The sequence below is a fragment of the Trichechus manatus genome, unplaced genomic scaffold, assembly GCF_000243295.1.
Source record: "Trichechus manatus latirostris isolate Lorelei unplaced genomic scaffold, TriManLat1.0 scaffold00035, whole genome shotgun sequence".
NCBI lineage: Eukaryota > Metazoa > Chordata > Mammalia > Sirenia > Trichechidae > Trichechus > Trichechus manatus.
In genome coordinates, this window is record NW_004443971.1 from 7,390,992 (window position 1) to 7,406,390 (window position 15,399).

Here is a 15,399-nt window from a genome sequence, read left to right on the forward strand (position 1 = left end):
AGTGGTTTGTCAATTTTGTTGATCCTTTCAAAGAACCAACTTTTGGTTTTGTTGATTCTTTCGTTTTTCTATTCTCTATTTCATGTATTTCAGATCTGATCTTTATTATTTCCTTTCTTCTGGTGGCTGTGGGGTTCTTTTGCTGTTCTCTATTTGTTCGAGTTGTGTAGTTAATGTTTTGATATTGTCCCTTTCTTCTTTTTTGATGTGTGCATCTATTGCTATAAATTTTCCTCTGAGGACCGCCTTTGCTGTGTCCCAAAGGTTTTGGTATGATGTGTTGTAATTCTCATTTGATTCTAGGAATTTTTTTTTATTCCATCTCTGATTTCTTCTGGTACCCAGTGCTTTGTAAGCAAGGTATTATTCAGTTTCCATGTAATTGATTTTTTTTTCCTTGCTCTTCCTGTTGTTAATTTCTACCTCGATGGTGTTGTGGTCTGAGAAGATACTTTGCATTATCTCACTGTTTTGGATTTTGTTGAGGGTTGCTCTGTGGCCAAAGATGTGGTCTATGCTGGAGAACATTCCATGTGTGTTGGAAAAGAATGTGTACTTTGCAGCTGTTGGGTGGAGTGTTCTATATATGTGTATGAGGTCAAGTTGGCTGATTGTGCCTTTTAGGTCTTCTGTATCTTTGTTGAGTTTCTTTCTAGAAGTTCTGTCCTTTACCGAGAGTGATGTGTTGAAGTTACCTACTATTTTTGTGGAACTATCAATTTCTCTTTTCAATGCTGTTAGTTTGTTTTATGTATTTTGGAGTCCAGTTATTGGGTTTGTAGATGTTTATTATGGCTTTGTCTTCATGATGGATCATCTGTTTAATCACTATATAGTGTCCTTCTTTGTCTTTTATGGTGGATTTTGTTTTAAAGTCTATTTTATCTGAGATTAGTATTGCCACTTCTGCTCTTTTTTGGTAGCTGTTTGCCTAATATATTTTTTTCCATCCTTTGATTTTTAATAAATTCATGTCTTTGTTTCTAAGGTGCAAAGATTATTAATAGTTAACCAAGGTGGAAGGGAGGGGGAAGAGGGGAGTTTTTGTTTAGGGGGAATTGAGTTAATGGTGATGGAATATTTTGGAAAGGGATAGCGATATTGGTCGCACAACATGAAAAATATAATCAATGTCATTTGAGTTGTAAATGTGGACATTGTTTACCTGGTAAATGTTTTGGTGTGTGTATATCACACCAAGACTCTAAGCATGTAAGACTATTGTTTTTATTCTAAACATATATTTAGCTGCATCCCACAATTTTTTTGCATATTTTCATTTTTTTATTACAAAATATTTTATAATTGCCTTTGTGACTCTTCATTGACGCATGGTTTATTTCGAATTGTTTTTACATGATTTATAAACATTTGTGGAATTTTTTGCTCTATATTTATTATTGATTTTTCAGATTGAGGATTGTTTTATGACTCAGCCTATGGTACCTATGGTAACTGTATTGTGCAGTTACAAAAAAGTGTGTGTACGGCAGTAATTGGGTGTAGTGTTCTCTGCATATGTCTGTGAAGTCCAATCTATGAATCATATTTGTTAAAATCTTCTAGATACTTACTGATTTTGTGGGGGGAGGGGTCTGCTTATTCTACCAGATACAGAAAGAGTTGTATTTGAGAATCCCATATGACATGTATTTCTCCTTCTAATTCTGCATATTTAAAAAATTTTACATATTATAAAAATTTTACATTTTATATATATATGTATATATATATATATATATATATATAAAATCAATAATCAATACCCATGGAAACAGCAGTCAAGAAATCAAATGATGTTTTGCATCGGGTAAATCTGCTGCAAAAGACTTTTTTAAAGCTCTAACAAGCAAAGATGTCACTTTGATGACTAAGGTGCGCCTGACCCAAGACATGGTCTTTTCAGTCACCTCATATGTGTGGGAACGCTGGAAAAAGAAAAAAGAAGGCAGAAGAGGAATTGATGCATTCAAATTGCAGTGTTGACGAAGAATACTGAATATACCGTGGACTGCCTGAAGAAGTAGCAAATCAGTCTTAAAAAAGAAATACAACCAGAATGTTCCTTAGAAATGAGGATGGTGAGACTTTGTCTTGTTTACTTTGGACAAGTTATCAGGAAAGACCAATCACTAGAAAAGGATATCATGTTTGGTAAAGCAGAGGGTCAGTAAAAATGAGGGAAATCTTCAATGAGATGGATTGACACAAATAGATGGATTGACACAATGGGCTCAAACATATGAAAGATCGTGGAGATAGTGCAGGACCAGATGTTTCTTTCTGTTATACATAAGGTCACTATGAGTCGGAGGCAACTCAACAGCAACTAACAACAACATATTTACTAATACAGTATGTAATATGTAAATTTATTAGATAGCTTAAATATGTTTTAGGTTCATAAAAATTTAAATTGTTATATTTTGTGGTAGATTGACACTTTTAACATTATAAAGTATCTTTTTATCTCTAGTAATGAATCTTATCCCAAATTCTACTTTGTCTACTATATTTACTGGATATAAAAAACAAATAGTAAGATGGTAGATTTAATCCCCATTATATCAATAATTATAGTAAATGTAAACACACAATAATAATTTAAAGATATAGATTATCCTAGTGCTACATTTGCCAAACCAGTTTTCTTTTGGTTAGTCTTTGTATGGTATTTTTTTCCATCCTTTTACATTCATCCATTCTGTTTCTGAGTATGTATACTGTGTCTTTCGTATGGACAATATAGTTTTTCAAATATTTTCTCTAGCTGATATGTGGGATGAATATAATTTTGATATTTTTCTAATCTATTGATGCTGGACAAGGGAAGTGATCCAAGTGAAGCTCCTGATGCCAAGAGTTTAACTGGGAGAGGGTGAATGTCACAGCAAAGCTCATAAGGAGAGGTTAGAAAGAGATCTAAAATAACAAAGCAAATTGAATGAACAATTTTTGGAATGACATTTCTTTCAATTATCTAAAATTGTTGCCAGAGATCTAGGAATAGTATCTATAATAATAAAAATGTATAAGTATAAAGTATAATTTGCATACAAAATTTTCATTTATTTAAAGTATATAATTTGATGAGTTTTGACTTATGTATGCATCTATGAAGCTACCACCACAATCAAGATAATGTTTTCATTATCTTCCCCGAATTTCTTCACATCCTTTTGTAAGCCATCTATCCCTACACCTCCTTCTCCAGGCAACCATCTACCTGTTTTCTTTTACTACACAGTGATTTGGCTTTCTAGAATTTCATATAACTGGAACCTATCATTCACTTTGTACTCTTGGTTTTGGTCCGGCTTTCACACAACGTAATTATCTAGAGAGTCATCAGGTTTTTGCATATATAAAAATTTGTTTCTTTTGTTGTTGTTGAGTAATAGTTCATTGTATAGGTATACTTCAATTTGTTTATTCATTCACCTGTTGAAGGGTACATGGGTTGTTTCCAGCTATTGGCTATTACAAATACAGCTGCCATGAAAATTCATATACAAATATGCTTTCATTTCTCTTGGATAAATAGGAGTAAAATGACTGGGTCATATGATAGGTGTGGTTTAACTTTTTAAAAAGCTGCCAGACTGTTTTCCAAAGTGGTTGGGCCATTTTATCTGCCCGTGAGTAGCTTATAAGATTTCCACTTGCATCATATTACTGCCAATACTTGGTATAGTCAGTATTTTTACTTTTAGCCATTCTAGTGGGTGTATGCCTCCAGGAATTGACGGAATATCAATTGAGATGTTTCAACAAATGGATGCAATGCTGGAAGCACTCACTCGTCTATGCCAAGAAATTTGGAAGACATCTCCCTAGCCAACTGACTAGAAGAGATTCATTATTTTTGCCCATTACAAAGAAGGGTGATCCAACAGAAAGTAGACATTATCTAACAATATCATTAATATCACATAAGTAAAATTTTGCTGAAGATAATTCAAAAGCAGTTGCAGCAGTACATTGGCAGAGAACTGCCAGAAATTCAAGCCGGATTCAGAAGAGGAGGTGGAACAAGAAATATCATTGCTGATGTCAGATGGATCTTGGCTGAAAGCCGAGAGTAGCAGAAAGATGTTTACCTGTGTTTTATTGGCTACGCAAAAGCATTCGACTGTGTGGATCATAGCAAATTACGGATAACGTTGCGAAGAACTCCAGAACACTTTAATTGTGCTCATGTGAAACCTGTACATAGACCAAGAGGCAGTTGTTTGAAAAGAACAAGGGGATACTGTGTGGTTTAAAATCAGAAAAGGGGTGCATCAAGGTTGTATCCTTTCATCATACTTATTCTGTTTTGCTCAGCAAATAATCTGAGAAGCTGTACTATAATGAAGCAGAACATGACATCAGCATTGGAGGAAGACTATTAACAACCTGTGATATGCAGAGGGCACAACCTTGCTTGCTGAAAGTGAAGAGGACCTGAAGCACTGACTAATTAAGATCAAATTCAGTATGGTTTGCATCTCAACATAAAGAAAACAAAAATCCTCACAACTGGAACAATAAGCAACATCATGATAAATGGAGAAAAGATTGAAGTTGTCAAGGATTTGATTTTACTTGGATCTACAGTCAACACCCATAGAAGCAGCAGTCAAGAAATCAAATAATGTATTACATTGGGCAAATCTGCTCCAAAAGACTTCTTTAAAGTGTTAAAAAGCAAAGATGTCACTTTGAGGACCAAGGTGTGCCTGACTCAAGCCATGGTCTTTTCAATCGCCTCATATGCATGTGAAAGCTGGACAATGAATAAGGAATACCAAAGAAGAATGGATGCATTTGAATTGTAGTGTTGGCAAAGAATATTGAATATACCATTTGCTGCCAGAAAAGCAAATAAATCAGTCTTAAAAGAAATACAACCAGAATGCTCCTTAGAAGCAAGGATGGTGAGACTTTGTTCAGTTTACTTTGGACATCCCATCAGGAAAGACCACTCTATAGAAAGGACATCATGTTTGGTAAAGTAGAGGGTCAGCAAAAAAGAGGAAGACCCTCAACAAGATGGAATGACACAGTGGCTGCAACAATGGGCTCAAGCATAACAATTGTGAGGATGCTGCAGGACTGGGCAGTTTTATTCTGTTGTGCATAGGGTCACTGTGAGTTGGAACCGACTCAATGGCACCTAACAGCAACAAGTGGGTGTATATGCCATCTTGAATGACACAGCCCAACTTTCAAGTAGTCCTGATTCAAACCTTTCATTCAAGTCCGGTGGATTTGTTCTATGCTGTATGCACAATTTACTCATGATTATTTCCCTGTCTTTGTTCAGACAGGCACTGTCAACCTAAGGTACACTCTGCTCCCCATTCTACATATTTTCCTCTTTAATGAAGGGACCTACAGATGTTTTGCTCAAGCACATCTATGACTTAAAAAAAAAAAGAGCATGCACTGTCAAAATACACTTTTAAAAATTATATATATGTACATTAATATATTATGTTCAGTCTATACAAAATTACAAAAATTTAAAGAAATGTAATACAGATGAGAAAACATTTAAAATGCCTTGCTAATCACGATGACTTAATACTATCATTAATATCTTAAGGAACAAAATAGAGTGAGTTTTTCTCTTAACAATAGCAGATGTGAAGCTGTATTTCAAGTAGTCTTCTTGATACTTGATATTTGTTGTTGCCAATTTGGGGTCAGTTCTGATTACACTGACGGTTTCTTCCTCTTCATGTCTCCCACAAGAGCTTGTTCATGTGTGTGTGGGGGGGAGGGGTGTCAGTTCTGCCATTTTCTTGTTTGCTTGAGTTGGCTTTATTAGAATTATCGTCACTCAGTATTTCCATGCAGAATATTTGTGAAGTTACTTGTCCACTTGTGAAGGTTATTTTAGATAAAACTAGGTAATTTAAACCATAAATCATTTGACATATGTAAACTGAAATACATTGCAATGCACAGAAAGCAAACTGGAACTCCCTTTGTCTCTTGGAGACTTTTCACAGCAGGATGTGACATGAGGACCAGATGAGGGCGCCAGAGTCTGCCTTATTTCAAACACTGTCCCAACCCACTGCTCAGGAGTCGATTCCGACTCATAGGGACCCTATAGACAGAGTAGAATGCCCTACAGGGTTTCCAAGGCTGTAAGTCTTTAGGGAAGCAGACTGCCACATCTTTCTCCCACAAACACTGTCCTAGCGATGCTTAATTTGTGTGTTAGTCTTTATATAAGTGCAACTGAAGCCATGTTCCTCCTACTCAGCCTTTCCTGATCGTTGCAACTGAGATATCTCCCTTTTAAGTCATCCTGTAGCCTTTAGGTTCTGTCCTGTGACTTCCTTAGATATGTGTGGGGTTTTCCATATTGCAAAACACTGTCACATCTGATTTTCATGATAACCCTCTCAGCTAGCAGGATGCCAAATTAGCTGCATTTTATATATGTGGACACTGAAAGTTAGGGATGTTAATTCAGTTAACTTAATTGACTTGCCGGGTCCAAGCTACTAAGTGGCAAAAACCAAAAAAACAAACCCGTGCCATCGATTCAGTTCTGACTCATGGTGACCCTACAGGCTGTAATCTTTACGGAAGCAGACTGCCACATCTTTCTCCAGTGGAGCAGCTGGTGGGCTTGAATCACCAACCTTTTGGTTAGCAGCGGAGCGCTTAACCACTGTACCACCAGGGCTTCTAGTTAGTGGCAGAGGCTGGAAAAACCAGAGGCCTTGCCTCCTAATTAAAGAGACCTCTAAAACCACACTACCCTGCTTCTATATGCATACACCTCGGGAGCATAGCTTTCTCTTGCTTTTGTTAAACTCCAAAATGCCATAAACACTATAGGTATTCCTTCAGCATTTTCTTCATTTAAATTACTTTGACAAGTAAATTTTAGATAATTTAGGCTGTTTCAATTTAGAGGTTATTGTGATAACCTCAGTAAATATTTATTATAATTAATAGACTGGCATGAGGAAATAGTAGTGACAGTGGCTTAATAAACATGGCAAACTGTAACGCATTTCCAGTAAGAAGGGGACCGTATACTCACAAGGACCACAACATTTCTAAGCACTGACAACAGATAACTTATTTGGCACTCTTCTCATCTGAAAATAAGATTTAAGGTTTTATCACATCTCTCCACCTGACAGGTTACTTGCTGATATCTATTAATAAGATATTAATAACAACTGTTGTGGAAACTTTGCTTTCCTCTTTCCTTATTCCCGTAGTAGAGAAATTACAATCAAACAATGAAGGCAAGATGCTAGCGACGGAGAAGAGTGCATCGTGAATTGTAGAGAAAAGGCTGGACAAGAAGAATCGAGACTCCCACTTTAACTGACACTCTTGAGCCTAAGCAGCCAAGAAGACTTCTGGGGAGGCCAAAAATAAGAAGAGTCCTAACTGAAAATGTTTACCTAGTCACATTTAAAGTTAAGAGGAAGGGAAGATGCAACCTCAAAACTTCCGTAGTATAATAGGCTTTCTTTTGTACTAAATATATCTCTAAAATGGGGAGCTATGTGAAAAGCCCCATCTACCTGCAACTATTTACACTTGGTGGTTCCGGAGCTTCACATGTGTTCTAACCCTAAGAGCCTGGCAAAGAATGTGTCTTAAAGTAGGTGCTCAACAGTTGCGTGTCAATGATTTTTTGCAGGAAGGTTTTCCCTAGGATTGCTTGTCCAGATACCCTTGTGAGAAAATTGTAGAAGTAATGGTTAAAAACTCCATTGCTGTTGAGTCGATTCTGACTCATAGCGATCCTATAGGACAGAGTAGAACTGCCCCCATAGGGTTTCCAAGGAGCAGCTGGTGGATTTGAACTCCCAACCTTTTGGTTAGCAGCCGAGCTCTTAATCACTGCGCCACCAGGGCTCTAGGGGATAGAAATTGATTGACAGGCACTGTTAGACACTTGACACCTTTCAGGGGCGGATAACCCAATAAGCAAGGTAAACTGGTTTACTTCCTAATCTCTAGTGAATAATTTCACGTGGGTTTCACCATATCAGATTAGTAATTAAGCACAAGTAAGACCGTGTTTACCTTGCTCACTGGGTCATCCGTCCCTGTCAGGGATTGTAAACTTGAAAACAGGCTTTGATTCTGTAGGAAGGTGCTGTGGGGTTGGGAGAGAGACAGATGCCAGCCATATCTAGAAGCAGGGTCTTTAATGTGGTGGAAGAATGTGAAATTGTTCACTACAGATGATTTGGTAAGCAAGGTAAGCACTATGCTTATCTTGTCTACTGGATAATCGGTCCCTGCCTTTTGTACCATTTAGCTAGCAAGTCTATGAGGTAGAGATATCAGTATCCCTCGCTTTATAGATGAGGACACAGATTCAGACAGGTGTCGTAACTTTCCTCACAGTTAAATTTCTGGGATTAGGACCCAGGTTTGTTGCATTTCCAAACCCACTTTCTTTCACTATAATTAGCGCCACACTCTGCTTTAGGCGGTTCAAAAATATATAAAGGCAAAGAATTGTGTGCAGCACCGATTTAACATCTGCTGTCTTGCGCTAGGCACACATAACACGCTGTAAAACGGAACGCGACGGTATAAACCGACAATCCCAAACCCGACCTGCGTTCTCTCAACGCTTAGCCAATTTAAAGCAAGCCATTCGGACCCTGGCGCCCAGCGCGGCGCGGTGATGCCCTGCCGCGCCTGGCTGCCCCCCCGCGCCCGCTCACTTCTCACCCCAGGCCGCCGGCAGCGCGAGCAGCACCAGAACCGCCAGGAGGGCTCCTCCCGCGCAGGAGAGACAGGGTGCTGGCGGCCCGGGAGGCTTTGGGCTCCTCGGAGAAGAGGCTCCCATCCTCCCCAAGCACATCCAGAAGCCAAACTGCGAACTCGAAGAAGATGAAGTAAGGGGAAAAAGCAGCTGAGAGAAGAGACCAATCGCCTGGCTGTGAGCCCATGTCTGGGGAGGGCGGCGGGGTTCCGGGACAAAAAGCTTTACACCACAGCTTCCCCTTAAAGAACTAATGGTGAGGTCTGGTTAACTCCCGTTTCGGTTGTTTTTCACTAGTCTCGCTCCCAAAGACCCCTTTAGGGGCCCATGCAGAAGGGCAAAATCTGGCTATGCTTTAGCTCCTGGATGTATTCTGTGCGTAGGGACTGGCGGGCGGTTCCAAAGGCCGTGGATTATCCAGCTGTGCATCCACACACCTCTGCATGACTTTGCCCCTTTCAAGAATCCGTGTGAGTAGTTCAGCTCATGAAATGCCTCCTGTCTGTGAGGAAGCAATTTTTAGGTGATGTGTACAGGATATATGAAGGACACTTTATGTCCGATTCATATAGGCCACGCCTTACTAAAAAATCATCGTACTGTTACTCCTACCTAAAGTGGTGTATCAAAGGTGAGAAAAGGTGTAAGGGCTTTCTGAAAAGAAAGACTTGATTGGAATTACTACTTTGCCACTAATTAGCCCCATTTGTTCTTGGGCAAGGCACTTAACCTTTCAATGCTTCATGTCTAAAAAGAGGGAGGGGTAGGTTAGTTAGTTGTAAGAGTCAAATGTGATAATATATACGAATAAAAATCTCAGCTCATTGCTCCTCCCAAAGCAGAGATCTGTTTAAATGGCATACGTCACTCTTTTTATTCATTTAGAGTATTTACATTGTGCCTGCTATGTGTAAGTCACCTGTGAAACCTGGGTACACAGTGGTAAAAAAACAGGTGTAGCCCTGCCCTTGTGGAGGTTATAGTCTAGTGAGAGAGGTGGGCAATAAACAAGTAAACACGCAAATAAGTATGTGATTACGAATTGTGTAAATTCAATGGAGGAAAGGAACTTGGTACTTGGATCCTCTCCTATAATCTAATTTTATTGACTTTAGTAAGATGGTCAGATCAGTTTTAGATAGGGTGATCAAAGAAAACTTATTTGAAAGGTAATATTCAAGCTGTGATCTGAAGGACCAGCTTATCTAAGAGCTAGGAATGAGCATTCCAGATGAAGGAACCAGAAAGTATGATCGCTTTGGAATTGGAAAGAGCTTGCTCTATTCTAGAAACTGACATACAATGAATGTGTCTGAAGCACATTGGTATAACTATTAATATAATTATACCATGATACTTGTTATAGTCACTGTCAAAGAAGAAAGACCAAGGAGAAATATAAAGAGATACAGAATTTGGAAATAAGGAAGTCCGTAAACAGAATAATCAGTTGAGTGATGCCGGGAGAAACAGGAACCTGGACAAAGTCAAAAGAAATGTCAGGCGCAATGTGTACCCCACCCTTCCCAGAAACTTTGCAGTGACATAATTGTTGACAACTTCAATGTTTTGTTCATTTACCATGAGGTTGTTCATCAGTCCAGTTACGAGGTCAGTTTTCTCTGTAAGTAGTTCACTTGCTAGGAATGGGAGTATTGAGGGCAGTAGAAAGCTTGAAAAAGGGAAACAGCCTCTGGGAGAAGGGAAATGTTTGGAAAAGAGAACACGCTGAGGATGAGTAAAAAGAATTGCTTAGCAGCACTGAGGTTGGGTATAATGCATTTTGGAACCAATTAGGAGTAGGAACAATTAATGGAGTCAAGCTCTTTCTGCAGTAGTACTGGGATCATGAGCCTGAAAACAGAAGTTTCTGTTGATCCTGGGATTGGGACAGACACGTAGGCTCATAAGAAAGTCAAATTTGAAATGGACTGTTCAAATGACTAAAATGGTTGTTTCTAAGCTCAAGGCTGGGAAGTTATCGGGGTGTCAGCTGAAGTTATCAGTGTGGCCCCTATACATGAAGAGTTGCTAACTTGTAATTTTCATCTCTTGTTAGTTCCTGTTGATTCAGCTCTGACTCATGGTGACCTTATGTCTAACAGAACAACACATTGCCCAATCCTGCACCGTATTCATGATCATTGGTACGTTTGAGTCCATTTTTGTGGCTATTGTGTCAGTCCATCTCATTGAGGGTTTCCCTTGTTTTTGCTGACCCTCTGCCTTACCAAACATGATGTCCTTTTCTATAAATTGGTCTTTCCTGATGAGATGTCCAAAGTAAACAGGACAAAGTCTTGCCATCCTTGCTTCTAAGTAACGTTCTGGTTGTATTTCTTTTAAGACTGATTTGTTTGTTTTTCTGGCAGTGCACAGTATATTCAATATTCTTTGCCAGCACTACAATTCAAAAGTATCCATTCTTCTTTGGTCTTCTTTATTCATTGTCCAGCTTTCACATGCATATGAGGCAAATGAAAAGACCATGGCTTGGGTCAGGCACACCTTAGTCCTCAAAATGACATCTTTCCTTTTTAACACTTTAAAGAGGTCTTTTGCAGCAGATTTGCCCAGTGCAATACATTATTTGATTTCTTGACTGCTACTTCCATGGACATTGAATGTTGATTCAAGTAGAATGAAATTGTTGACAACTTCAGTTTTTTCTCCGTTTATCATGATGCTCTTTATTGGTCCAGTTATGAGTATTTTTGTATTTTTCATGTTTAGGTGTAATCCATGCAGAATTACGTATGGACTACCTTCGTTAGTAAGTGCTCCGTGTAGGCTTCATTTTCGGCAACCAAGGTTGTTTCACCTGCATATTACTGGTTGTTAATCAGTCTTCCTCCCGTCCTGATGCCGCTGTAAATTCTGTATTCCATTTCAACAATATTTTTCTCCATTTTTGTTAAAGTTTATATTTATTCTGCCTCTACCCCAAACATTTACCAAGAAACAAACAAAAAAACCCAGAATCTTACATTTCCTGATATTAGTTGACATATCTAGAATGCTGTTGAGGGACCTAAATATATTGCCATTCATCTAGAAGCCAGAATTGTATTATAATGTAGAGACAATGATCACCGTGCACCTAAGTTTTTGGTGCTTCCCCAGGTTTTTTGGTACCATATAAGTTTGGGATTCTTATATAAACTGATAGAGGGAGGATGGAGAACAAATAATAGCTGAGGTTGAATTTCCTTTCAAACAGCCAGTGGTACATAGGAGATCAATTAAGGAATGGAAATGCCGTGAACAATAATGTGGTGGACTAAAATTCATAGCATTATATATCCTCAAAGACCGTCGCACTTGCTGTCAGTGACCACTCTGTCTTCTTTTGGAAACCATATTGTCTCTTTGGTTCAACATTCTTTCTTTTTCCCCCCTTGGCTTTTCTGATTTTTTCCCCCCAGATTCCTCTTTTTTACCCCCGTAAGTGTAGATATTCATCTTGCCTCGTTCTTTGTCCTCTGCTTTTCACACTCAGCAGAACTTTCTTGGGTTTCCTTGTTCAAACCAGTATTGCTCTCTGATTATATCCCCAACTCAGTTCTGTTTTTCAGGCTCCAGAATCATACACTACACTGTCTACTGAACATTTCTACCTTATTGACCCACAGGCTTCTTGAAACTCAAGTTTCTTGAATCTCCAAACTGAACTAATCTTCTCCCCAGTCTGCTTCTCCTCCTGGTTTTCATCTCAGCAAATTGCACAGTATCTATCCATTTACATGAGCCAGAAACATGTGAGTCAGATGCTCCCTGTCATCCCTCGTACAACAGAGACCCGCAAAAACAAGTGAATTGGATACAAGCTAATTGGATACATATGATAATCTAGGAATCCTAAGCATCAAAGACAAAGCTGAAGTATCAGACTGAGAGACAAATGGAAGGAGAGAAAATTCAAAAACAGCAGAAATGGGGAATTATGGATCGTGGAATTGCCAGTGTCCTGCTTGCTGAATCTGTACAGTGCACACAGGCTGAGGCAAGCAGCAACATCCCAAGCTGAAACCCACCCCATCTGGTGCAGCCAAGCAGCAGCGAATCTGCACACACCTCCAGAACCAAATAGGAGTGACATCAGACCTGTGAAAGTTGACTGCAAGCTCCCAAGCCACTGTACATACACCATAACCCTTACCCCACCAGAGTTAAGTGTCTGAGGAGCACTCCCTTCTCCTCATCCATCCCCCTCCCCACTCTGACACCACTCCTTCCAGCATTCAACACCACCATGCCTCCTAAGCCAGGAACTCACGGCCCTGTCCGGAGGCACCTGCTCCTTTGCTGAGCCACTATCATAGGGGGTCCACGGACTTGCACTGTCCTTCACCCCTACTGATTACCTGCACCAGTGTCTTGCTGGCTAATCCAGCATGGCATGCCCTCATTAGGACAAAATGGGCAGAGCGTCCACCTGAAGCCCATTTTCACCTGCAACAGCCAAGTTGGAGCTACAGATTTGTGACATTCGATACCAGCCCACCTCCTAAGAAGGGGCCTAACCCACATACACCAGGGACCTGAGGGCCAGCGGTAATATTCATACCATCTAGCCGCCCATGACAGGTGGCTGAGAATTAGTGGCAATCCCCAATCCCTCCAGCCAATGGCACAGGGCACCCAAGGACTGACTGCACTATCCCCCACCCACTATGCTCTCTAGTGGAAGGGAAACACCCTTCATCTGGGCACCCAGGGGCAGCTTACAGCACCCTGCCTGATCCCCCATATGTACCCCCACTGTAACCAGAAACCCGTGCCTGCTCTGAACACTCCCATGCAGCCTTGCCTGCCCAGGACTGTAGGTGGAAGTCTCCACACCACACACTCAGTGACCAACCACCCGGGCACCTGCGTCCTTACAAATGGTAACCAGCAGAGCACGCACATAACACCCAACCCAATGACCATGGAGAACACCCCCTGCACCCACAGCCAGGTGACAAAGTGCAGATTCATTACCTCACCAGAAAACTCCATCTGCATCATCAGCATCCCCACAAGAACAGTGAACAGACTGCCAGGCTCACACACCTAGTAGCTGCTCTGACCACCTGGAGACAGGAAGTGAGAGCCTCAATGAGGCAAGATTAATGACCAGAGAAGCACACACACCCAGACTACTTGGATATTTCAAAACAAAGCAAAACAAAAATTCAGTACTCAGTAAACAAACACACAATAAATAAATATAATAACTTCTAGATGCCTCGGAGACAACAGTCAATATGAAATCATTTAAAAAAAGCAGGACAGGATGGCTACAGCAAGTGATGAAAATTAAAAACCAGAAAGCCTTCTGGAGGAGGAAAAGGCAGTGGAACTACCTGATAAAGAATCCAAAAGACTAATATACAGAGCTCTCCAAGAGATCTAGAAGGACATCAGGCAAAACACAGACCAAATCAAGGAACACACAGACAAAGCAATAGAAGAATTCAGGAAAACAATACGAGAACAAAACCACAGAATAAACAGACTGCTAGAAACCATACAGAAACAACAACTAGAATTCCAAATGATTAACAATAAAATTTCAGAATTAGACAAGTCAAGAGAAGGTCATAAGAGCAGAATTGAGACAATGGAAGTCAGAATTCTTGAGACTGAAGATAAATCCCCTGACACCAATTTGAGGAAAAATCAGAAAAAAGAATAAAGAAAAATGAAGAAAGCCTAAGAATTATGTGAAATACTATCAAGAAGAAAAACCTACGAGTGATAGGAATACCAGAACAGGAGGGGGGAGGGGTAACGGAAAACATAGAATTGCTGAAGATTTGCTGGCAGAAAGTTTCCCTAATATCATGAAAGATGAGAAGATATCTATCTGAGAACCTCAACGAACCCCAAACAGGATAGACTCCAAAAGAAAGTCACCAAGGCATAACATAATCAAACATGGCCAAAACCAAAGACAAAGAAAGAATCCTGAGAGCAGCTGAGGATAAATGAAAAGTCACCTACAAAGGAGAACCAATAAGACTAAGCTCTGATTACTCAGCAGAAACCAAGGAAGAAGGCAATGGGATGATTTATATAAAGCTTTGAAGGAAAAAAAATTGCCAGTGAAGAATTATATATCTGGCAAAATTGTCTCTCAAATACGATAGCAAAATTAGGTCATTTCCAGATAAACAGAAATTAAGGAAGTATGTAAAAACCAGATCAAAATTACAAAAAATATTAAAGGGAGTCCTCTGGTTACAGAACCAACAACATCAGACGACAATCCAAGACTAGGACACGGGACAGATCAACCAGATACCAACCCAAATAGGGAATTCACAGAAACAAAACAAAGCTAAAGGCCTGAAAATAGGGAACCAGAGATGTCATTATATAAATGAAAACAATGTCAAAACAAAAAAGAGAGAATAAACAGTGTAGTTGTAGAACTTCCATATGGAGAGGAAGTCAAGGCAATATCAAGAAATTAAAGACTGATTTAAACTTAGAAAAATGAAGGTAAATTTCAAGGTAACCACAAAGGAAGCTAACAAACCTACCCATCAAAATAAAAAAGAAAAACATGAAGACTCAGCAAATCAACAATAATGAAAGAGGTGAAAAGAAAATATATAAACAAAAGGAACTCAGAAAATTAAGTGGAACAAAGAAACCATCAA

General features: G+C 39.5%; 1 protein-coding gene across 1 annotated transcript in view; it reads right to left on the reverse strand.

Annotated features, from left to right (window-relative positions):
• Positions 1–15,399, reverse strand: part of CR2 (complement C3d receptor 2) — a 175,896-nt gene that overhangs the window by 109,101 nt on the left and 51,396 nt on the right. The window contains exons 19-20 of the mRNA XM_023730256.1: positions 10,266–10,389; positions 8,716–8,990 (exon numbers count right to left, since the gene is read on the reverse strand). Coding sequence (XP_023586024.1) covers positions 8,716–8,990; positions 10,266–10,389 — 399 coding nt within the window. The remainder of the gene's footprint in view (positions 1–8,715; positions 8,991–10,265; positions 10,390–15,399) is intronic.